Raw genomic sequence first — 25,791 nt, 5'->3', positions numbered from 1 at the left:
AATTATTAATTTATGTAATCTGTGTCTGAACCTGGACAAACAGCTCTTGCAGATCCTGCTGGAACTTCTTTGGGTCGGTGGTGATGGACACGGGGCCGATATCTGTCAGATTAAAAATATACATCAGGAAAAAAAACCTTTCTGTGAAGAAAATCAAACCCAGTCAGCCGGTTCTGTTCTGATTTCTGAAGAGTGTATGCCTATACAGAACAGGATAATCATTGCAACCACAAAACGCCTATGGTCTGGAATTTTTAGAAGGGAGAGCGTTTGTTTGTTTCCTCTTAGCAGCTTTGCCCTTATGAGCAGAGGAAAAGCACACAGCATCAAAAACCCTATTAAGCCAAAGCACATTTTATCAAGGCCAGAATGATGCCCCACAGCCGTTGTGCACCACATGAATATCAATCACACATCACAGGGCACAAGAGAGGCCGTGCTGACAAAATTACAGCGTAACATTTTGTTTTACACAAATCACTAAAAATCTGGCGACAGTTTGCACGATGACGGAATAATCATTTTCCAGACCCAAGGATGATGGATAAAAGCCTGTCAGGGCCTGACACTTATTTGGATGTCTTCTGGGGCCAAACTACAGAACAGTAAACATTAACCAGTGCAGAGGGAATGCATTGTGTTGCTGCCCTCCATAAACACGAGCACTTCATCACAGTTATTACAGAAAAAGACCCTCATCCAGTCTTGTATACCTCATGATTTTGGTGTGTCATTGCTCTTTATTCCAACTGTCAAATATAATTTTGAAGTATCTTTGTGAGACTAATGATACAGAGTTTGCAGACATGTGTCAGGGCCATGACATTTCTAATTCATTCTCGGTGTTTTCTCCAGCTGCTTTCAAGTGCTTGTCGACCTCTCAAGAGTGCCTGAGAGGAAACACCGACGGCGCTGTCACGCCTCTTCGTCAGCCACAGAGGGCTTCTCTGGGATCTTGGAAGTTTACAAGGTCCCCAAGGGCATAGGCGCATTAAACACAGACAAAATGTGTGGCGTTAGGGTAGGCAACCCCCGCAACCCCCACAACTCCCCCCCCCCCCCCCCCCCCCCCCCCCGGGTGGCCAGTGGGGGGGCTGCGAGGCAGAAGAGGGAGGAGAGGCAGGAGTAGGGTGGGGTGAGTGTGGGGTGGCGATTGGGGTAATTACACACACAAGCAGACAGCATATGCTTCCCATCAGCGCACAAACACCCTCCCCCCATTGGAGCACTCTTATTTTCAAGCTGTAGCTTTCCCGTATAGAAAGGAAGATGCTGGGCTGGGATGAAGAGCCTTACCTGTCCCCAAGACCCACTGTGAGCTCGCATATCCTCCCCTGCTTGACGTCTTGCATCAGTTTCACTTCTCTCTACAAGTGGGCTTCCACTGAAGCCGCTATGCAGCAGCACACTCTGCTACACGTTCTGAGATGCGTTGCAAGTATAAGTGTGTAAATGGCAGATATAAATAGTAAATCAGTGCAAGGCGCGGAAACTATAAAAATACCACGCTCTCTTTGTAGTAATTCAAGAAAGTCTTTTCCTTTGAAGTCAATGCTCCAATAAATTATAATCATATTCATGAATTAACAAACATACGCATTCCATACATCCACTTTCACGAAAAAAAAGTTTCTTAAGTTGTGGCTCTTTAGTTAAAGAACAAACTTGTGTTAAAGGTAGAAAAAGTACCTGGGTCGTGGAAGGGGACCAGGACAAAGTTTTTAATGGGTCTGGTCCTCCGGCTGAGCGTCTTCTCCAGGATCCGTGAGGCGCCCTCTATCACCTGTTTCAGATCGTCGTACATGGAGCCGGTAACATCGAACACAAAGGCCAGGGTCGAGGCGCTGTCATCGGATTCATCACCCGTCTCAACGCGGGGGTCTGCCAAAAGTCTGTGCGCGCATACTGAGAGCGCCAAGACTAAGCACTTTAATAAGGCACCGGCCATTTTCCAAATTTACTGCATCTGTCTTTTGGAATAAGGCGAGTCATATATTTTAAAAAAAAGGATCACAAAGTTTTAAAAAGTTTTGATTTCGAAGCCGCCCAAATGACTCTGGCACTGCTTCTAGTAGATTTAGAACAACGCGGCTCAGCTGAAACACTTCAAAATCCAGTGCTGAATACTTCCACGGGAGTACATCCGTGCGTAAAGTTTGGAGGAGCATGTGGACTGGCCCCAGGAGAGCTGGTGCTCTGACGCTCCAAACGGGGGCGGAGATGGGTATTAAAAAGTTCCCGGGACCCAACCTGTTTTTTTCTCCTTTCCTTCGTGTGTTTGTGTGAAAGTGTGTGTGTGTGTAACTCGACCCCACTGTGACTTCCAGGCTTCTTTAACCCTATTCAACATTTCCCGTCAGTTTATTTTTCTCTACAATGGCGGTGGGCCCCTGGAGACGCACTTTTTAACAGCTTTCCCCTGTTACCAGCGGGGCCTGGCGTCTGTATTTTGGACGTGTCGAGAACATTGTCTCAGTAACAGCCTGGTTTTTATAAATAGCCATAGTTTATATTCAGCTGACACCAACCTAATTTTATACACAGCCCACGCTGACAAATATCTCCTTGACATATGAATGAAGAGCAATGTCACTGTGCTTCTTTTCTTTTCTGCTGATGTGGATGAAATGTTATTGATCATTAAAAATGTTATCCTCGTGGACTTGGTGCCCAGCTATGATATATCGTTTTTAATGTGATCAGACCTCACAGAGGAAGCCACCACCCACCCCCAGATCTTACAAACGCAAATATGTCAGCTAATTCCAAAGTAAGCTGCATAAAAGCAGAACATTTCTTTTAAGAAACTGATTATTCACATGAAAACACACTCGTGTTTTACTGTACTTAAGTTACACATGCTACATTTGAAACTTATGCTGAATAAAAAAAAACTCTGTAAAGAAACAGTTTCAGGTCAAGGCCCCAGACCCTTCCTCCTCTTGAATACACCTGCATCTGTCCTTCATGAAAAGGGGGGGGGGGGAGATAAGAGACAGGAGAAGAAAGAAAGCAGGTCTGAGCAGGCCCGGAGAGCCCAGCAACTTTAAAAGACACGAGCCCCACCCATTAAACCCATCAATGCCAAGACGTCAGAGTTTTATGCACTTCATTGTTCATCACATAACTACACAGTGCAGGCTTATACCACAGAGCAAGCTGGCATGTTAGATTCTGTGTTATAAAGCATTACAGGCACTAAAGCTTGACATGACACCTTCCCTTAACAGTGGTACAGCAGTGCAAAACTGGACTCATAATAAATTACATTTGAATCACAAAACATCAGGGTCTGTGCAAACTTGAGTTACTTCTTGAGAGTTGATTAAGATTCGTAAAGTTTAAAATATTGCAAATAAACACATGAGCAACAGTCATTCTACAAAGCAGCCCCTTAAAGTTATTAAAAGCTGTTAAAAATAAATAATATATATATATATATATATATATATATAATTTTTTTTTTTTTTTTTAAATGAAAGTTTTCTATCCATTACAAACTAAGGATACAGTAATAGAAAAGATAGCCACTTAAATGCATTTTATTCTGTGCTCTTATACTGTCAATCAACAGGAAAATGACATTTAGAATTTAGTAAATTTGCATAAGGCATAAAGATCAGTGAAGCTGAAAAACATCTTAATGCTCAAAATGAAACAATCCAATGGAGAAAAAAAAGGCATCAATACATGTGCAGGTCTCACACAGAACAAATACCAAGCAGACAACTGAAACCACAGAGCTCACAAAAGCTTCACAGTCAGAAATGATGTCCGTTTGTGGCTCTCAGTGACCACGGCTTTGTGTTGCTGAGGGTGCTCTCCAAAGAAATACTGAGCTTCAATTCGGCTGCTGTGAGAACCGGGCTGGGCTGCTTGGCCGGGCCATTCGAGAGGCGGGGGCAGCAGAGCGAACAACAGCAGGGAGACTGAACCACGATGGGATGCACGGGCTGCAAACACAGCAAAATAATCCATAGAAAACTCTGTGCTACTTCAAAATTCCTCCTCACATGAAAAAACAAAACAAAAACCCTGCTCTCTCGAGAAAAGGAAACCTCGGGGCGTGACAAAAATGAGAATCGGGCAACAATAATGAAAAATACAGTGCAATACATTTCAACAACCTTTGATTTAAAAATAAAACTTCATTCCATATTTATGAGGAAATTCCCATAAATGCAGCAAAAAAAAAAAAAAAAAAAAAAAAAAGCAGAAAATAAATTACCATTATATTTACATTATATAATACACACTATACTGCTTTGTGTCTTTAAGTTAGTGTTCACATTATCACAAAAGTAACACTTTCTTCCCCCCCGACAGATTCTCCTGTGGTTTAGAGTCTCTCTGTGTGGTGATGAAGCAGCAGCACAGTTCCTCTGAGTGAGCAGTTCACTTTGCATCTGCCGCTTTACAGCATGTGAACAAGATGCACACGAACATCTCCACAGGAATTCAGTACCTCGCACTACACAATACTCCAAAGTCCAGAGTTACTCAAGGGTGTGATGCGATGCTGCGTAGCTGCAGAAGCACGCACAAACAACGGAGGGTTTTGCAGACAGGTTTGGATTCGCTATCACATCAGACGATATATTTGTTCACAGTCCGCTATTGGAAACGCAGATGGGCAGATACTTGGGAGTAGAAAAGTTTGCAATCTGCTTCTGGGTGATCGAGTTAAAATGTGGCTTCCTCCCATTATTAGTGTGATGGTGCTGCACTGGTGTGTAACGGACAGTGGGGGGAAGCTGAGTGGGATCCATCTGAGGTGTAAGAGGGATGTGAGTGGAGCAGTTGAGTTATGATACCTGGTTGTGTTCAGAGCATGCTGGGTAATCACTAACAGAGCTGCTGTGTTACTACAAAAAAAAAAAAAAAAAAGTCTTCACAAGCTCACTTCACAGTTGACAAAACGCTGAGCAGGATGTCAGCAACAATTGGCAGCAGCCAGTGCATTACATTAGCCAGTGAGAGGAGGTCCCGTCTCGCTCTTCGTTCAGCGCTGCAAGAATATTTGATTGCCAGTAAACAAATGAGCCAGATGAATAATTCATAAGAACAAACTCAAGAGCAGAAAGTGGCTTCTTCACTTTGGTTTCAACCCGCAGACTGAAGTTCCTTTCTGTATTCTTTGCTCTGAAGAAATAGAAATTACACAGCATTACTGTGAGGCTGAAGCATGACCGGGAACTGAAAAATCACCCATGCGGGTAGGTATGCAGGTAGCAGCTGATTAATACCCCACTCACCTTACATTCCTACACAAGTCCATCATAGAGTGACAATGCCTGAACAATTGAGGGATCTGCCTTTGATCCTTCCTGAAACTCCTGCAGAGTCAGCTTCCCGTCTGCATTCTGCAACACGACACAAAAACAGAAAAATATATCGAGCTGAAGCCCTGTGATGCTTTTACACACACCTTCCAGCAGGGGGCAAAAAAGCATCTCAGGCCATGTCATGTTGCCCCTATTCTACGCTATTGGGACTGATGTTTGGTTCAGTGCACTTGGACAGTCACCACTCTCAGCTAATACAAATCACTAAGTGCTGCTGTGCTGCACAGTTACTCCTATGGGCTGATCTTGGCAGTAGTGAGCTGACAAACATGCCCATGCAGGCAGCATCTCATCTTTCACTAAAGCCGAGTAGATTCTTGGAGCTGACAGAGCGGGCACCAGCACTGAGCGCTAGAGGTGGAGGAGAATATATATATATGATGTTTATAGACTGCAGGCGGTGTTAGTGACACTGTGATGAATACAGCTAACAGCTCTAAACTTAACAGCGTCCATATCAAAGCCCCGAGGGTGGCAACAAAGGTAGACGAAAGCCCTAATAAAGTTAAACTCATGACTATATCAATGTCAGTCTCAATGAATATCAGATATTGCTCTATCACTATTTACTAGGGGTGCAACGATACACAAAATTCACGGTTCGGTTCGGTTCGATACTTTGGTGTCACGGTTCGATATTTTTTCGATACAAAAAAAATGTTCATGCCTTTTTAATTTGTCATTTATTAAAATTATAAATATATATTTTAACTCAAAAGTACAGTTTTTAAATTTAACCCTAACCCTTGTGCGCGTTTTTTATTTTGACAGCGAATGCGCACCTGCGGACCACTTATGTGCAGCCCTGGTTATTTAGCTCGTCATATTGCAGCCACAGAAATTATTTTGTCCATGAAACCATAAAGCTGCACTTTCTTTTTGCCTTATAGTCTCATTTGTCATAACTTCTCCGTTTTGTGGTAAGCTTTTCTTTGGCTGTCACTTCTTCACCCTGACCTGTCTTATTTGGCTCAGCAGAACTGAAATATAAATCCTGCTGCTTTTACACACGCACTCACATAAGCTCAGCAATTCTCTGCGCGATCAACCTCTCACATGTTTAAGCTGCGGGAGATTTCACTTGTCATGTTTGCATAGTAAGCTAACGATTAATAAGACGATGTCAGAGGAATTGGTGCACAAATTATCATCACTCACAGATCAGTACTGTCGCTCTCTATACACAGTTCGCAAGATTGCAAAGTGAAAGCAAAAAAACAAGCGCAAATTCAAACGCGATTTCAATATGTCACATATTGACAGTGGCTCACCGATGCCAATGACATAATTACCCAGCTACATTTCTGAAAGAATGCAAAAGCATTGACATATATTTTTCCTTTCTACAATAGCCCGACGGGCAGAGTAGCCCGTCTGAAAAAAATCGCTAGCCCCAGGACGTCGGGCTAGCGATATTGCAAGCCCTGTATCTGATTGAGGAATCACTCATCTTTGGAAAAGAGAGTTTATTACAGAGAAATGTCTCTTTCCAAAATAAAAGCTATACTATCCGCTTCTTCTGGGCTATATTCTCAGCAGCATAAGGAGAATCACGTGCTAACAGCTGTCTAAATGACTCGGCTAAAGTTAGTAGCATGCTTGTTGTTTTTGTCTTTGCACTAGGATGATGTCGGCATAAATGTGCAGTCATATTCGTTGTGTTCCCACTAGTGCTTTCAGGTTAATCTCGTTGAAATGACCTTAATGCCACAAGACGGCAAATCTCCGTTAACGAGCTACTGCCGATCGCCCCGTGCATGGGGCTAGACGGCCAACACGTTAACGAGCTAACTGCGCTAACACACTAGTTCCCACCCATGTAATTGAGCATTGCATGGCACATCCAACATACTGTTTTACTTTAGTCCATGACTCGCTTACCTTCAGGGTCATACGTCACATGAAAACCAAAATAATTCCAAACGCCAGATCTGAATGAGGGTGGGGGAGGTCCATGTTGCAACTTCTGTCTTGCTAGCTTGCCCTGCGCTCTTCCTCCTGACTATGCTGTCTGTGTTGAGCGCTCAGTGGATCTGCGCTCGACAGTGCAGCCTAGGCGGAGTAGTCGAACGCAGATTCACTGAGCGCTCAACACAGACAGCATCGTCAGAAGGAAAGTTGATAAAATAAATTACAAATGTTGTATTGTTCGATACATATGCGTACCGAACCGAAAGCACTGTATCGAACGGTTCAATATCGATACGAATATCGTTGCACCCCTACTAATTACATCTCTAGTACTCAAACACTGACCTTATCCATCATTGCAAAAATGCGGTCCACACGCTTCTCTGGTGTGTTTTCTTCCTCAGGCAACTCCACAGTGTTCCCCTACGACATCAGCAACATCATAATGCTTCATATGGTGTTTGCATTAAAACGAGTCAGGATTAGATCTCTAATGTTTGGGAAAACTTACCACCATCTGATATATGGCATCTACAATGTTCAGCATCTCGTCTCGGGTTATGTAGCCATCATTGTCGAGATCATATAATTTAAAAGCCCCTGTACAAAGACAAGAAGTTAAAATATGTGGGCTTCATGTGGGTGAAAAAGGAGGATAAATATCGTCACACTTTGTCACAGGTTTAAAAATTAAGTCAAGGTTTTATTTGCCGTTTTTCTCTCTAGAAGTCTGTACTACTGTCATTTAAATATTAACAACAAGAGAGGAGATTCCATCTTCTTACATCGCAGCTTTTCATCTAGAGTCCCCCGGGAAGTCACTGACAAGGCCTGGATGAACTCGGAGAACTCGATGCGTCCATCCTGCAGAGCGACCGAGAGAGGGGAGAGAAAGAGAGTGAAGAGAAATGGCCCAGAGACAAGACGAGGCTCTCACTTCACACTTGCAGTGGCTGTACTTTCACAAACTCTGTCCTGTTCTTTTCATGATGTCCTTGCTGGATTCTTCTGAAAATGGGGCCAGACGTTTGCTCCAAGTCAGATGCTATTTTTTGCCTCGCACCTGGCTCTCTCCTGAGGTAGAAATATGTCACCTCTGGTCATTAGTAAGAAGAATGCTACTGGCTCAAAGTCTAAAAATTACAGCAGGCAAACATACGACCACAACATACGGGGAGCAAAGACGCCTCGCATTTTCCAGTCATTTCACATCACGAATGGACGCGAGTGATCATTCTGTCCAACGGGGCAGGAACCGTTCCACTCTGAAATTTAGTTTTCTCTAAGTGTTGTTAAAATGTGACTCGCTGAGCTAAAAAAACAAAACAAAACAAAAAACCCCACAAAAAAAAGACGAATTACACTTTTAAATCCACACTTTGTGCATCAAAGAGTGGTCTACTGACTTGATTCTACATCATAAAAACACAACTCAAAGTTTCTCAGACGCCATTAATTCAAACCAATCCATCATGTTATGACTTCCTGTTTCAAGCAGCTGACGGAGTCTGTCGTCTTCCTACATTCTGCTAAGTCAGCTGCCCACTGCAAGTTTAGCCACAGTATTCTTTAAAGCAGGGGAAAAAAGCCTGGTGTTTTTGTGCCCCTCAGGGTCAGCTAATGCTATCTCTACCAGACAGCTGACTAGACAGAAAATGCTAAAGTCATGTGTTGCAGATCGCACAAGTCCCAAAAACTGCTACGATCAATGCATTCTCTAACTACGGGGTGCGTAATGCTAATGAAGGTCACAGATAAACATCAGATGAAGGGGATTGTGTGATCTTCCTGACACAAAGCCTCTTAACTCAAGTCAATACACCTCCGGGGGGCTCAGCAGCTTTCTGCGAACTGCTCTTCTTCAGTTTGTGTCCCCAAACACAATCACAATGATCACGTACAGCTACAGTGAGGTGGATTTCTTCAGAAAAATGCATCTATCTTGTTGGCTTTGCCAGTACATCCTCCAACCCTCACCCCATAAAGAGAACAGCACATTCTCTGGGTTACAATTATAGGTTATTATAGACACGAAGACTCCACTGCAGCTCGTTGCTCCTTTTTGAGCAAAAAAAGGGGGGGGCAGGGATAGCTCAGTAGGTAAAGTGGTCGCCCCATGATCGGAAGGTCGGCGGTTCGAATCCACTTAACGGCTACCCTGAGGTACCCCTGAGCAAGGTACCGTCCCTACACACTGCTCCCCGGGCGCCTGCTTAGTGGGCTGCCCACTGCTTCACTGAGTGAATGGGTCAAATGCAGAGAAAAACAAGTAATTTCCCCATGGGGATCAATAAAGTATCCATTATTATTATTATTATTAAAAAGAAGGGGTACCTAGTGTAATATAATATCTTTAAGTGTAAAATATATCCAGGTTCTTTTTGTGCTAATGTTGCCAGAAATACATAATGTGAGCACTCAGTGTGCATCACAGAAAGAATATCTGCACTGGCACTGCTAGATTCTTCAGTTGTAGGTAATGTACACGTCCCAATGGGGAAATAGTTAATTACATTTTTGCCTATAATTTTTTATGACAATGCCCAAAACAAACAGCTCTCATTCAAAAACTGTGTGTATACAGATGTGAGAGACTACAGCTCTGAGGGGGAAAAATACAACAATAATGGCACTGGAATAATAATTAAAATGAAAAAGATTACAACGCTTCTCTTTTATTCTGCTCAGTAGTCCCTAGATGTTCACAAAGAAAGAGATGCTGTTCTCACAAACTGACATGATCTGAACAAAAACCTCCAGATTAGCCCTCTCCTCAGACTCCTTTTATCTAACGGCAATGCCAGCCCCAAATGATCATATTACTGTGAACTAGCAAGGGTATTTTAATATTTCCCTACACACCCTAAAAGGCTAATAAAACATATGAATTTGTTTACAAACCTTATTTTCATCAAAAACATTGAAGACAAAGGAGGCAAACTTTGTGGGATCTCCAAAAGGGAAAAACTGCTTGTATATCTTCTGAAAACCCACAGCATCCAACTGCCCACTCGGGCAATCTTTGATGAAACCTTTGTACCTAAAAAGAAAAACAGAGCGCACTGTGAGATTATTTTAAAAAGTAATACAGCCTTATGCAATGCAACCATACGAAACGAGAATTCATAATCAAGACTAGAACGGACAGCAGCAGTAGACTGAAGTCACCTCCTCACTCTTACCATAGGCATTACTGATTCAGTCTGAAAGAGTGCGCTAGATCAAAAAGGTAAAGTGCAAAGCTATTTGTCTCATTCACAGATAAGACGATCGCCTTAATCCAATAGCAAGCCCAGGGTGGTTAACTCTAATCAAATTACTCTCTGCTCCTCTTTTGATAATATGCGTGGCTGGTAGATAAGTCTGAGAGCTTCCTCTTGCCCTCTGGAAATACCATATCTGGAGAGTGACTTAACATCTCTATTAGCCTAAATATAGAAGCATTTCATAAGCAATTTCAAGCGCAATCACTCAAAGGTAGGCAGTGTTCTTCTATGTCTTCATAAGGGAAGTCTGCATCCACAGAGTCTAACCACACAGGAACAGGTTAGGAAGCAAGTAAGCGAGATTTAGTCTTTACAAAAATAAATCTTAGATGAATAGTAGGAGGAGGAGGACATGACAGGGAAATAATAACACTCTAGTTATAAAAAGCATTGCAAAAAGCTTTTCCTCTTAATCAACAGCAAAAATGACACAAGTTCACACAAGGGAGCACTGCGTGTTCGTCTCTGCTTAAGCTCTGGCTGTTCGTAATAAGACTGGGCTATAATTAAGGCCAGAGAAAGCGCGTTCTGATGAAGAATGAAGGCCAGGGGCGATCTTTTCCACTCACACTCTGACTCTTCACTCCTCTTAAACTCTTTTACTTTTAATCTGCCCGGGAGATAATGAAGCCAGCTCCTTACAGTCAAAGAAATAGGCAAGGAGCTTTGAGGAGCAGCTGGGAAAAAGTTCAGCGAGAAGAAAAGCGAGAAGAGAGCAGAACCACAAAATTCTCATATATGAATTATCTGGAGATACATGCAGGGAAAAAAAAAAAGAAAGCCTAGCTTAACTATGCAGGCTATAACCTGATTGGTATTCAAAGAACCGAACGCACAATGCATATCGTAATCCAGAGCTGACCTATTTCACCTGAATTCTTTTGTCATTTTTAATGCTTGACGGGGGAATATCAAAGAAAAGACTGAAGACAATGAAATGTGCTCTATGTGTGCCATTTGTGGGAGCATTTCAAGTTGCTATACATCAATACAACTGTTATAGCCCATATTTTAATAATATGTATGCATTAAGTCCATAGTAATTACATAAATTGCAAAAAAGTGCAATAAACTACAAAAAAAATTGAAAATCGCTTTTGTTTTGTTTACATATATTTCTACTTGGAGAAATTTAAGAGGCTTATCCCTCAAAACTTTAAATACAATAAAGTTGCAAAAAATAGTTTACAACAACAGGAAATTTATTTTGAGTGTCTTCATAGTTTTATTTTGGAGATACAGCAATTTTTATATACTGCAGGAAAAACAAAAAACAATCCTATGCTGCAAATTTGCAAAGAAAACAGCATGTGCATCATTTTACTGTGGGAAGTGTTACGAACAGCTGATAGGAACGGCAAAGCGTGTTTCTGGAATATTATGTTTTTGTTCCTGCAAGCGCTTTTTATGCAATTTTTGCAAAGCTATATGTGGAACGAAACCGTGACCGAGGACAAGCTGATGGCATCAGATGTAAGTACAACTCCTCCGGTTTCATATGGAAAACAAATTATTGCGCTAGCTTACACGGTTCAGGTTCTACAGGGATTTAAAAATAGTTACGCAAAACGGAGCGTGCTGCTCTGACCGGCTTTAAAGGGTTAACAATGACTTTAAAAAATAATATAAAATAGTGTGCAACACCACTGAAGTTTTTTTTTTTTAAACTCTCTTTTCAACCAACGGCAGTCACTCTCCAAATAACTTCTGCTTAGCTTTCCGAGCTTCCCTCGGGTCCTCTTAATCAGCGGTCTCCAACCTTTTTTGCGCCACGGACTGGTTTATGCCCGACAATATTTTCACGGACCGGCCTTTAAGGTGTCGCGGATAAATTAGGGAGGGGCTAATAATCGGCTCAGTCATTTTTAATGATCGTTGAAAGCCCAGATCGTAATCGTGATTAAAATTCGATTAATTGAGCAGCCCTAATCATAGGTACACCCACAGTGAGAGGAATATGAATTCATCGAATCACATCTAAAATAAATATTCTTATTCTGTCAATATCACATCTAGTTTGCTCTTTTTTTAAATAATGTCAGATCAGGAGGGTCAAATATCAGCAAATTTTAGCTCATTGCAGACAAGCAAAAATAAATTAGCACTCCCATATTGATGCATGCGCTTAAAGATGCACTGGCATCTGTTTTCTAATAAGTAGCAAGACACTGCATGGCAAAAATCACAGTTTGGAAATGTGTTGAGAATCGTGGCAAAAATGCTGTTTTATATCCTTCTCTGTCCAGAGGATAAATGAATTCACTGAGATGAAGATCAGCAAAAATGATGTTGTCCAGACACTTTGTTGCTTTGCGTTTTGAGCCATTATGCATGGCAAAAAGAAGGCTTTTAGAAGGGCAACCCATCAATTTTACACACAAAGGCTCAGTTCACCCATCAGGAGCATTTCTCGGGCTGTGAAAGCAAATCTTCTGTGGTTTAAAAGGAACTTTATAGAAAAAACAAAAAACAAAACTGAGTGACTGTTGATGTAGTTTGGGTTTTCTCGACTTTAGCTCGAGCCTTAAAATTTAACAAAAAGCCTGTGTTGCAAGCAGGAGGTATGGCATTTAAGAGGAGAAAGCATTTAAGATGCAAGTGCAGTCTAATGGAAGGTGATTTTCTGTTGCATTATGGGAAATGGATAAAAGGATAGGGCGGACTCGGCTGCTTTAATTTTGAACAGTTTTTTAATTTTTTGCTCTTTCAGAGGAACTCAATCTTTTTTTAATGCAATGCTAAAATCACTTGAGTACCTCAGAGCTGCGTAAATAAGGATTCCCCCCCTTTTTGCAACTCATAAGGAATTACCATCTTAGAAAACATCTTCCAGTAATTTAGCACATCTACAACATTTTCAAGGTTTCAAAATGTGAGAACGCCTGACTACAGTGTCTATAGTAGTATTTCCTTAGACCTGTAAATATACTTGTATGCAAAACTAATCCAGTGACATTTAAGCAGTTAATAGCAACAGGCCAACAATTATAAAATAATTTCTTACACATGATAAAATAAAAGAGCTCTAATGACGCAGTAGTGCATTTCATCTTATGATTATTATTATTACAGCTCCACAGTGTTTCAGTTTTAATAGCTGAATATTTAAATAATTAACTATTTATTTCAAGTGAAATCAATTGTGCATCAACCAGACAGCCACTTAACTGTAACATTAAAAGAACAACGGCAAGAATAAGTCAGACTACTAAGCCTGCCCCTTTTTTGTTAAACATTTTGCTAGCATCAAATTAAAAAAAAAAAATTAAATTAAAAAATTAAAAAAAAAATAAAATCATAAAACAACTTGATACGCTGTCTTTGCACAATTTCCACAAAAAGCAGGGTTTAAACAGTGAAGTGCACCTTTACTGACATTTTGCACAGCATCCCAAACTTTGGGAAACACATCAACTATACAACAGCTAATTTACATATGCACTGTACACTCAAACTGTAGATATAGTGGATACAGTAAGCACTGCACCAACGTGTAAACATGTTTGCAGTGTCAGCTGCTCATAATGCGAATCACTTTCATTTGCCAAGAACACGTCATGTACAAGAGATCCTACTTGGTGACATTAGTGCTAAGACACACACACGTTCAGCCTGTACTTGAAGCGGTGTAATAGTGCAACTACGTGCTGTACTTGTGGGGATGTGACATTGTGGATCAGACTACTCTCGGGTGCTGGGATGAAGATAAGATATTTATTTTCTGGCACTGGTTGTGTTCTTTGGCATCTACCACGGTGGCTTGGTACTGTGCAGGATGTTTCTTTTGATCCTGCCTAGCTGGCAGGGAACATCACTGAGCTATGGCATTTAGTTATTGATTTCAGGTAGGCCGCGGGCATACTAATGATGTTCCCTTAGAGGAGAATTAGAAAGGAGAATAAATTTAATGCACAACACAGGCATTTATCTAACCCTGCTAATTCTTCTGTGTCTGTGCTTGTGCTCTAATTACACGCCATCTGGCATTCCCCCTGGTAAAATTCCCTCTCATCCCTCACACTCAGCCGTGTTGATTGCTACTGATCTTCAAGTGAGGGCTCGTGCAAACTTTCCTGTGAAAGACAGCGAGAGCGATGGCGAGCTAGCTGGCTGCACAGCCGGCGGGGTGGAGGTTTGGGGAGGGGAGGGTTTCCGCCCCAGTGCACTCAGGCAGCCCTAGAGACAGGCCAGCTCGAAGGCTCTGGACCTGCCAATGTCCAGTGATATCTAATGCTGCTGTACTACTGCTATGTGCCGTGGCTCCCTTTCCCCCTGCAAAAAAACTCCCCAACAGGAAACATGAAGAGCAACTAGTTCTAAAGGCAAAGCTCTTTTCACGCATGTGGAATTAGGTCATGAAATGCAAACGTCAAAAGGAGGAGAACTAAAATGTGAACATTGAAGAGTCATCACTTCATTACAGAGCTCTTTTTTCTGATTTATGGTCTACTTTGATTTGGATTTTCAAAGAAATAATAGCCCAATAGCACCACCCGGCAAACAAAAGAGATGACTGTGCTCACGCTTGAATCATCTCCGCTAATGAAGAAAGCATTGTTTCTTATCCATCTGCCAGAGGCTGTCAAATTGTCCCTTCACAAAAAGATCCATAAATTCACACCTTAACAATAAAAACAGATTGCTCCGGGCCCACTTTTATGCAATATCCTGGCTTAAACTGTCTTTGTTTTATGAATTTGCTTCGTTTTGACACATTGACGTGCATGTTTTAACGCTGTTAACATAGACGGGGATCAGACAAAGGCTAGACCTCTATGAGCCCATCTTGGCTCAGGTCACAGTGACTAATAGGAACAGAATCTGACAGGAAGGATTACTAATGAGCAACCTTGTGTAGGTTTTATGGCCAAGTAGTCATGACTGCCTGAAAGTGAAACAGCTTGCACCCCTGCCATTCCTCTGTTATCAGACATCCCTTTTGCAAACAGAGCAAAAAGGTTGTGGAGGAATGCATCATGGAAATGTTTGTATCAGTATTATCAGCCTTCAAAGTTATTCTGTCTCAGTTAGGCTTCAAAGTCATTCTATTTTCAGAACTCATCTGTCTTCAGGGAAGTGTGAAGGAGATGGCTCCAAATCGACTATCAAACCAAATCCAGCAACACTGTTTGCTGACTCAAGAAAACGAATCCTGAGAAGGGATACATCGAAAAGGGTTTTTTCCAGCTGGGTCAATGTAAAACTTCCTGACCCTTTTGAGACCTGGGACATGTAACGATGCTGACCTCGTCAATCTGTCAAGGTCACTGTGTTTACCTGATCGTGATGCACACCTTTCACTTTACGTGCCAAAGAATTGTTTTAATCGTGACGACGACAGCTCTCAACATCGATTCTAATTGAGTGTGACCGCATTTGTAAATATCTTTCTCGAGTATGTATTTTTCCGTTTATGTATGCTGCACGTCACTGCCCCTCACACAAAGGCTGAGAGAGATAGAGAGCGCGATCTCCACCGGATGGTCTAAATCAGGAGTGCATCATAGGTAAATACCTTTTGTAAATTAGAAACACAGCCAGCAAGATGCTATTATTTCTCACATTATTGCAATTAAAGGCATTCTCCAAAGACAACCATGCTATCAGTGAGCCAAGCAATTCATGAAGAGACACTTTGAGTCAAACTTTTGTGCCTGCCAATCTGTTAATACAGCATGCAGTTTGGATTTGTGGTGTGTTAAAAATGACACAGTATCTTTTATATAAAAAAAACATGAAACCAGCACATTCAGATGCTGTCAGATTAATGCAAAGGAGTAAACCTGAAAGGAGCGTCTAACTCCAGCGAGCTTTGTCACTGAAGACGCTGCTAAATGCTAATATTTGACTAGCCCCACATGAACAAAGGAAAAAAAAAAAAAATCTCATTAAAAATGCATGCACACACTTACCACTGCTGCACCTCCTTCTCTGTAACTGTAAGAGAAATAAAGAGTGACATTAGCTAGATGCAAAACTTAGCATATCAGACACAATAGAGGAGCCTGGTAGCCAACCATATTGGTACTAGGCTTTCAAACATGTTTTATGCAACAACAACAAAAAAAACATTAAGTTTCAACATGCAATTATTGGAATTAGAGCAGGGCGATATGGCCAAAAATATTTATCACGATATATTTGAAAATTTGCGATAACGATTTAACTGACGATATAATTGATGTGAGACAAAATACAACTCCACAACATTACTAGCGCAAAAAGACAACCTTCCATTTATTTTCACTTAAACAAGAAGCTGGTTTTTATGTACATTAAAGCTTTATAAAAATGTAACAGTGCAAATGCAAATTCCTTGCTGAAAGTTTAACCAAAAGGCATTTCCAGTAGAAATGGGCTGACATATCCTGAGCATAACCATGTATAATATCCACTGAAGTTAAAAAGAGGTGCTTTGCAACATTAAACTGTAGTGTGCAGTACGTATTTTTCGGACCATAAGGTGCACGGGATTATAACGCACATTAAGTGAAACAAAACAGTCAGATAAATCAAACTTTATTAAACTCATTCTTCTTGCTTCCTCCACTTCTGTACCATTGATTCATTAATGTTGAATTCTCTGGCAGCTGCTCTATTCCCATGTTGTTGCAGTATATTAATGACTAACCTTGTATTGTGGATGGATTATCTCAGTTGTGGAAAAGTGTTAGTGTTTGTCCTCCAGCTTCACTGTTTATGTTATGCTAACGTAGCTGTGTCGCTAGCAGTCACATAGCACATCATTATATACCAGCTAGCCCAACTTCAGTAACCCTACAAACGTCACTGCTGTTTAGTTTCCTGTCTTCATTTATGTTGGAAGTGAAAGCAGAGCTGTACGTTTGAATTTTTTCAGAAATCTCTCAGTCAGAACATGCGGTTGTTCAGTGATGACGCCACGAATCCTACTTCCTCTGCGTTTAATATGGCTTTTGTGTTGTTAACATGTATTTTCTGATATTTGATCTCAAAAAGCTCCTAAAACAGTCAGTGATCCCTGTTGACCTCCCTCGGCTTTTATTACCGCTAATCATTTATTTAAGCTCAGTTTTTAAAACCTTAGGATGTAACTACAGCCCAGCCCATGCAGCAGTATATGAATGACTAACCTCGTATTATGGATGGATTATCTCAGTTGTTCTCCTGGCTGAAGTTTGGTCCTTTTACAGCATCCTGCCATGCGATTACATTTGTTCCTGACCACCGAGAAAACTCACGTTAACTTTTATCGAGTGGAAAAAAAAAGTTAGCTTGTTTATATTATGCTAACATAGCTGTGTCGCTAGCGGTCACGTAGCAAATCATTATATACCAGCTAGCCCAACTTCAGTAACCCTACAAACATCACTGCTGTTTAGTTTTCTGTCTTCATTTATGCTGGAAGTGATAGCAGAGCTGTACATTTTAATTTGTTTCCAAAACCCCCAGTCAGGACATGCTATATTGTATTTAGATAGAAGCTAGCGAGCTAACTCCCTGCTAACTTCTAACTCCGTTAAATGTCATAAATTCCGTTTTCATGGATGCCTGGATGTTAAACTCAATTGTTACACCTGGTAGAGCAGAACGCTGATCATTTTATTAAAGATGAAAGACTTTAGACAGTTTTTCAACTCTCAGTAATGCCATAGTGATCGTTTGATATATGGACCTGCAGCGGAGTTTAGACCCAGACACGGCTAGTGACGTCAGACTGAACAACCGGATATCATGCTTAGGTAACTAGCGAAACTAGCGAGCTAACTTCCGCTAGCTTCCTGCTAACTTCTAACTCCGTTAAATGTAATAAATTTTGTTTTCATGGATGCCTGGAAGTTAAACTTCATAGTTACACCTGGTAAAGCAGCAATGCTGATCGTTTTATTAAAGATGAAAGAATTTAGAGTTTTAAACTCTCAGTGATGCTGCAGTGTTGTTTGACCTGAAACATACGGAGTTTAGGACCCAGATTACTCCCAGATTTAAGAGCATCTTAGTCTGACAAATATGACAATAACGACGGCCGCTTGCATGTTCTGCAAAAAAAATGTGCTTTGTCGTGTATCTGACGGACAAACACCAAACCAGTTCCACATCACTGAAGTTGCACCATTTTTACAAACCAATTCTGGTTCATCTGTTTCACTCAACAATCGGCCATGTGCGTATGAAAACAAAGGCACTGCGCATGCGCGGTTTACTCATATTCTATCGCGATATTTCATTTTCCTATCGTTGCCTAACATTATACCGGTATTACCGTGAACGGTATAATATGGCCCAGCCCTAATTGGAATACAGCTTTTGTTTTGCTGAAAATAGAATTCATTAATTCTAGTATATCCTGTATAGCAGTAGACAAGTGGGAGTAAACCCTAGAGAGCCACAAAAAGACGAGGAAAGCAGAGGGAATGAAGGTCAGCCACTGATTTAAGAAAAAGAACTGTTTATGTGGCAGGATGTGTTATCATGCCCACACAAGCACTACTATCTGCCAGTATGTAATCAACCATTCCCACATGCCTTTCCCTTGTCTCTTTACTTTCTCTCAAGTAACCAAAGTAATTTTCAGCCTCTTGGCTCCTGGGATTACTAATGAAAAAAAAGGGCTGGAAATCAATAGCATTAGTTTAACCAGGTGGTCTTTTGAGAGGCTCTCTGAACTCATGTTGCTGCTGCTGCAGCAAGCTGACAATAGATGCTGTCTACCACCACTTCTGTTTGGCCCGGGGGAAAGTAAAAGGCTTTTAAAGACAACAAAACGACAGTAACTTAATCACTAATTTCATCTACTGTAATGTTGAACCTTGAGCAGCTCATAGTCATGGTTACTAGCCAGGTAAAACACAGAGAGGGTAAAAAGTGTTGAGTAAGCAAGGCTACATTCTCCTGTAAAAAAATAAAAATAAAAATAAAAATATAAAATTACATTATCCAGCAGTCTCGCATTGTAGGAGACAGACAAATTAAAAAAAACAAACAAACAAAAAAAAAAAAAAACAACCTTCACAACAAATTTGGGAAAAAAGAAAATAAACACCTGAAACACAAAACATGATATTTACCAAATGTTTGTGATAATGCGACTACCTCAGATCAAGAGCAAAACAATACAGGGACTACGGATAAGGAGCTCTGCATATATCTCCATCTCAATTTGTTCTGCTCAGCATTTAAACCGAGAAACTCATCCTGTGACCATTTTCTGGTCAGTAAATGACAGGGTCAATCTCACTACTTTTAGCCAAGCCAAGCTAGCATTAAATTGGCCTCAAAAGCCATTGCTGCAGTCAGAAATTGAGGCAATTTACCATGGCTGCGATTTAATAAAAAACCGTGTTACATAACTCAGTCAGCGGCAATGGGCAATAATGCAATCAGCCAGTTGCAGGAGGGTGCGGGGCCCACTCAGTCGTTGGCCCTGCAGGGTCTAGCTAGAACACATTCAGCTTGTGCCTCCATCGCTATGAGTGTCATTGTCTCTTTTCACTTCAAAAAAAGAAAAAGAAAAAATCTTCATGCTGATACATGGGCCTATGCTACATCCTGCAGACATTTTAATAGGATTGCTGGTCCTTCCATGTAATGCCAGAACAGTCATTCAGGGAAGCATTTATGGGGAGGAGCGAGTTTGTAACTATTCCCTACTGTTTTCCACTAAAGACCAGAAAAATCACTCATTAGTGAGAGCTGTTGCACAGCCTACTGTTGTCTCTGAAGGTGTTTTACTGACGATAACAAAAAAAAAAAAATTCCAAAAATATGCTCATAAGAAATTTTCTAAAATACAATAAATCCAGATGTCAGCATTTATCCCTCGTAAATAAATGGGCCTCAATTCTGGCCTTGCTGTTTACCTTTTAACACACATTATTTTCTGTGCAAAACATCCTGCATCTTTTACCAGACACACACAAACACAAACAAACAGAGGGGCACAGGGAAATTTACTGAGTCCCCAATCTGTCAAGGACCAAAGGAAAGCATTGACTAAAATGGCAGACTACGCTTCTCATGGGAGCGCAAGAGAAAGAGGTAACAGGATGAAGGAAAGCAGAAACGATAGTCTCAAGTCAAGCAACAACAGTAGCAACAAGAGAACGATCACGCTGGGAGAGAAAAGCTCAGAGCCCCTCTCAGCGATGCTAACCAGATAAGATCCTAATTATACTATTCCATTCCCTGCTCAAAGAGGGCGGTTAGGGGGAAAAGCAAAAGAGACAGGGTGAAAGGTTAAGAGAGAATGAGAAAACCAGTCAGACAGGGGGAGAGAGCGAGAGAGAGAAAGGGACAGCAGCAAGCAGTCCAGCCCAGCATGAAGTCTAATCTTCCTCCACAGCAATTTCCTGCTACAACAGCCTTCCTTGGTTCTGCTGTGGAGAGACCAACCACACAAATAACACTGTCATTAAGCAGCCAGGGGATGTCAACTCCCACCCACACCTGCACACCACGGTGCTCAAATAATAATAATAATAATAATAGCAATGCTGTGCTCCAAAAATAACACACAAGTGGTTAATATAGTGGATACCAAGCAGACATTGCTGGTGGTAATTAGAAATGTGATCCAAAGTGATAGCTGAGCAGACGTTGATAAGCAACGGCTGGTAAGATGGTAGAAATACAGTCAATTTGCACCCTAATGCATCAACGGGAACAACAATCGAAGATATAATTACAAAGTCGCACCTTCGCTACAGTTCTTTATCGGAGGGTCAGTCCCCTTTCTGTGAGTCCACCCCATCCATCGATCTTGACGCAGGAATGCAATTTATAAGTGTGGCGGCACAAGCACAAGCACAATTGATTTACCCTTTCTACGTTTAAATTTATCAATGTCTGTCACATTAGAAGTAGAACATACAGCATGTTTACAAGCACAGCACATAAAACCACATTCTCATCGGTAAAGAAAAGCTATCATTACAGCTGCCACAAACTCTACTATGTCCTCAGCGTAACTTAAAGACCCCCGCTTGCAACTTTTTACTCAGCCTTAGCTGATTGCAGTCTGCGATACATTCAAGAATCTGAAATTTGAAACAAATGAGGAGATCATTCGCAACTGACATCTGCTCTGTCAGTGGTGAAAAATGTATAGCATCCCAAAGCATCCCAGCAGGCAGCGTTATTTACTCTTAAGCCTGTGTGGTGCACAGTGGGTGGAAAATGAGATTAGCAAACCGCAGCAATAAACTCTGTATTATGTATTCCTATTGCAAGCTGTATGTTCTTTAACCTCAGGCCAACAGGCTATGACAAGCTCACAGAAAAAGTTTCTGCAAAGTTTTTCTTTGTAAGAACAAGCAAAAAACAAACACACTTTCAGTTACTCACAGTAGGTTTTCCTTGTCAACTCCTCTACCACCTCTGGCTTGAGCTTGCTGTTGGATTTACCCATGATCTTCAGCTCTCTTCGACGCCCCCAAATCCACGCTGGCACGTATCACCTGTTACTACGTCCTCGCCAGTCTGCTCCTCTGCCAAAACACGCAAGAGAAGTGGGGCTAGTTTAGGTGCGAAGACACAGGTGAGATAGGAGAAAGACACTTTTATTTGAGTTTGCTTTGACAGAAAAGGAAATAAAACACTCCCATTCAGGCTAATCGTTCTGTATATATCACTCTAGCTGCGGTCATGATCTGCTCAGCCATCAGCACTCCACACAGACGAGTCAAACCCCAGGGGACCACGTGAAGAGGACCCAGCAGGCTATTGAGTCTATACGAGCGTTGCGGAGCGCCTATGTGTCCGCCTCATTTCTTTACAGCAGCCCGTGGGCGAAGAGTGGCGTTTGGACGCGTTGCTACCTTCGTCCTTGGATACAAGAGTCACTCAGTGGCTGGGTTAAGCACGCTCGCTCCCTCACAGTCATTCTCTGTTCTTCTCACTCCTCCCACCCCTCCTTTCCCACCACTATCTCTATTGCTCAGGGTAAGTTACTGTAGAAAAAGAGTCCTCCCTCTTGACAGCTGAGATAAGGAGGTGTGTAAACTAAAATACAATGAACAGAGCTCGACTTGGATGCCCCCCGCTGCACTTTGCGCTCGCTCTAAAACGTTAGCTCTAATCCTTGGAATTTACACAGACACCACAGTGTAAAGAAACAGTTTTAAAAAGCTTCAGTAATAATTTCTAGGGGGGAAAAAAAGAAGATACCAGAAAGACGCCAAGTCTGTTCATGGTTCTACAGCTCTGATGCCAACTGAACAGCACAAAAGAGATCCGGTGCTGCTCTTAAAATAAGCATGTGAGCTGTCTACCAAGTTTAGATGTGTATTTGAAGAGTGACAGTTTTCTTTTTTTTTTCTCCTCCATTCTGACTCATAATTCTCCCTCCTTTTCTGGCCTCATGACAACATGGCATGGTGGTTTCTTCCTCTCTGTCACAGAGATGGGGATAATGGAATTTCTTTGTACCGTGGGCCGGGCGTTGGCATGCACTGACGGTTAACCACAGCAGCTGTCTGAGCCACAGAATTAGAAGACTACTGTACGCACTATGCACCTTCACTGCAAACATCTGTACTCTGCGTCGACGGCCAGTGATGTCTTTGCAAGGGATGCCACGCTGGTAATCACCATTTTGCGTTTGCTCAAGCCTTCTGGTCCTGGATATTGCACAGACACTATGAAAATAAACAAACAGACAGCAGTTACAAAGGGAATGACAGGCATGTGCTGTATTTCATGAGAAATGGACTGGACTGTCACCTAGAGCCACAGACACATGGGCACTTAACTGGAAAAACACTCAAAACAAGACGACCTTTGTAGTGACTGCCTAAGCTGCTGAGTGTAGCCAGCAGGCATCACACAATATGCAGCTAGAAGAGTGCTGTCAATTTAACTGTAGAGGCTGCTATTAAAGTATTCTGCGTTAAATCAGCACAGCCTAAACGAGCAGAAAATGAAGTCACGTTGTGAAATGACTGATTCAAACAGCTGGCTAAGACAAAACAGCACAACTAAAATACATACATTCTCAACAAACGTATAGCCTGGTTAAAACCCTCGAAAAGCGCTTTGTTTTTATTAATTTCAACGTGTTTTGATTGACAGCAGCGAGAAATACATACAGTCGCGGCAGCAGCAGGTGGGATGTTGCCTGGCAGTACCATAGCAACCCTCAGTTTATGGCTACAGTGCGGGAAGCTAGTCATTGTACTCGAAACGTTTGGTACCCATGCTGTTCCGTGTAGCTAGTTGACAAGGAAAAAAACAGAAAACACACCTTTAAACGAATAAAGAAAAAAACGTTCCCATATAAAGCGGCTTCTGGTTACCTCAGCCACAAAAGCGGAAAGTCGCGGTGAAAAGAAAAAATTTGCCCCACAGCAGAAAGCCGCTGTCCGACGCCGTCTTCCTTCGCCGAGTTCCGGAGTGAGCGACTCGCTGCTGCGCGGATGGCCGTCCGTGCTGCTCTGATGCCGCCGTCAGGGAGTGACGTTGCTGCCTCTGCTGCATGGCCCCGACCAACTTAGCTCAGTGCCAGAGACACTGACGTCGCGGTACCACTGGACACACACTGACTCTTTGTGTGCTTTAAGAGCCTTTACACGTGTCACCGGGCATATAGCGAGAGGTTAACTTTTCGACTCACATTCACATTATATGTAACGTTGTTTACAGGTCAGTCTGCCTGCCCAGTTTTACACACAAAAAAAGAAAGAAAAAAAATGGTTGAAAGTGGTGGTGAGGTTTGTCTTTATAACACTCAAATTAGACACTTACCCTTTTTAATGTTTAATCACTGCACTGGATTCAAAGTTAGTGTTTGTAACTTGAGAATTCTGAGTTTGTTGTTCAAACGGACAAAAATTAATTGTGGCAAAGGGTTGAATTAAAATGCACTAAGTTACATTTTTAGCATAAATATCAAAGTTCCTTAAGTAAAGGGGCTAAAACGATTCAGAATAATCTAACTTTTAGTCCTTCGTCGGGGTCAGTCAAGGTTGAGCAACACTACAAGTCCCACAATGCCATTGAAGGCAGTCCTGCGTTTGAGGTAAAATTCCAAATTTACATGATATCTGATTTACAGCGTTTGGCCTAAATAACTACCGTTAATAACACTGGTTTGTACAAAGATCACTTTTTAAGTGTGAAGTAAAGAAAGGTTTATTTTTTTCTATTTATTTATTTATTGCTATGTTTAAAAGCTACAAAGTAATCCACTTCCATATCTGCACTTGTTTAAACTTTTCAGTATTCTCACATCAAACCAAATAACACAGAAATGATTAGCATTTGCTAATGGCGTTTCTCATTAACACATCATACATATTCAATGACTTATTAAAAAAAACAAACACCTAAAATCAATGGCATTTTAAATACAAGCTATTTTCAATGATTTCAAATGTCAGCAGCAGAGCAGCCCATACTCAAAAAAAGATCACCTGCCTCTTTTGCTCTCTGTTCTCTCTCTTTCCTCCATTAATAGTGAATTATCACGCTTAATGTTAATGGTTGAAAACAAGGCAGGTAGCCAAGTTACACACTGAAATAGTTTTTGTGTTTCGTGATATGCTTGGTTTCGTTTTTTTAAAGCTTGGTTACAAAACGATAACATCAAGTCATGTTTGGAGAGACTGATCTGCTAGCTTGTTAAAAAGCCCATCTACAGTCTCAAAGCCTCCCTAGGGCAGCAAGCCGTTCAAACAATGGGGTGTGAATAAATGATGTGTGTAAGTGGGTCGTTACATTTTCAGCAAAAGGCTGCTGAATCACTGCTGAGTATGAACTTTAACACTCACAGGCCTTTGGTCAAAATTAAAATAACTTCACCAGAGGGCTTCAGGCATAATGAGAACACGAGTTAAAGCGTGACCACCATGGAAACATGAGAGGGAATTTCTGAGGTCCCCCTGTTGGTGAATCGGCTGCTGATGCCATAGTCTGCTGCTTGATAGGTATGTAAGTGCACACATCCTCTAAACATAACACCGTACATGCTATTACATATATGGTTTTATGTTATGTTCTTGAGAAGAAAAATGTGTGTACTCACTGCTTTTCACTTGCTTTCTCGTCAGGACCCAGACTATCCAATAACTGTTCAGTGAATCCAAGTACTCTTATATTTATCCATCCATGCATCTTCTCTCGCTTACCCAATTCAAGGTCGCAGTGGAGCCTTTCCCAGTGAGAAGTGGAGTACACCCTGTACTGATGCAGACTGGTATTGTTATTTATTCCTTTCATATCTTAACTGTGAAATGTGTTAAGGGCCACTTACGGAATATTATTCAACCTTTGCCAGGTTCTATAAGGACTTTGTA

General features: G+C 41.5%; 2 protein-coding genes across 5 annotated transcripts in view; both read right to left on the bottom strand.

Annotated features, from left to right (window-relative positions):
• The window catches only part of hmcn2 (hemicentin 2), a 48,334-nt gene extending 46,175 nt beyond the window's left edge, over positions 1-2,159 (bottom strand). Inside the window, exons 1-2 of the mRNA XM_076890714.1 lie at positions 1,690-2,159; positions 32-102 (exon numbers count right to left, since the gene is read on the bottom strand). Coding sequence (XP_076746829.1) covers positions 32-102; positions 1,690-1,948 — 330 coding nt within the window. The 5' untranslated portion in view covers positions 1,949-2,159. The remainder of the gene's footprint in view (positions 1-31; positions 103-1,689) is intronic.
• A 933-nt stretch (positions 2,160-3,092) lies between these two features.
• LOC101477905 (neuronal calcium sensor 1) lies at positions 3,093-24,030 on the bottom strand. Of its 4 annotated transcripts, XM_004544153.4 has the most exons (11): positions 23,794-24,028; positions 23,587-23,709; positions 23,016-23,136; positions 21,845-21,987; positions 16,435-16,459; positions 10,158-10,296; positions 8,042-8,120; positions 7,768-7,856; positions 7,602-7,679; positions 5,256-5,363; positions 3,093-5,142 (listed from the first exon to the last, which is right to left on the bottom strand). In XM_004544153.4, exons 4-10 carry the CDS (start codon positions 21,906-21,908, stop codon positions 5,265-5,267), a joined length of 573 nt encoding a protein of 190 aa, XP_004544210.1. In that variant the 5' UTR covers positions 21,909-21,987; positions 23,016-23,136; positions 23,587-23,709; positions 23,794-24,028; the 3' UTR covers positions 3,093-5,142; positions 5,256-5,264. The 4 variants fall into 4 exon arrangements, with proteins under 4 accessions (XP_004544210.1, XP_012772680.1, XP_004544208.1 ...); XM_012917226.3 differs by lacking the exon at positions 23,587-23,709 and having other exon boundaries at positions 23,009-23,136; positions 23,742-24,030; XM_004544151.4 differs by lacking the exon at positions 23,587-23,709 and having other exon boundaries at positions 23,742-24,028.
• Between the last annotated feature and the right edge of the window lie 1,761 nt (positions 24,031-25,791).

Source organism: Maylandia zebra, linkage group LG12 (genome assembly GCF_041146795.1).
Source record: "Maylandia zebra isolate NMK-2024a linkage group LG12, Mzebra_GT3a, whole genome shotgun sequence".
Classification (NCBI taxonomy): domain Eukaryota; kingdom Metazoa; phylum Chordata; class Actinopteri; order Cichliformes; family Cichlidae; genus Maylandia; species Maylandia zebra.
This window is presented reverse-complemented; position numbering and strand designations above follow the sequence as displayed.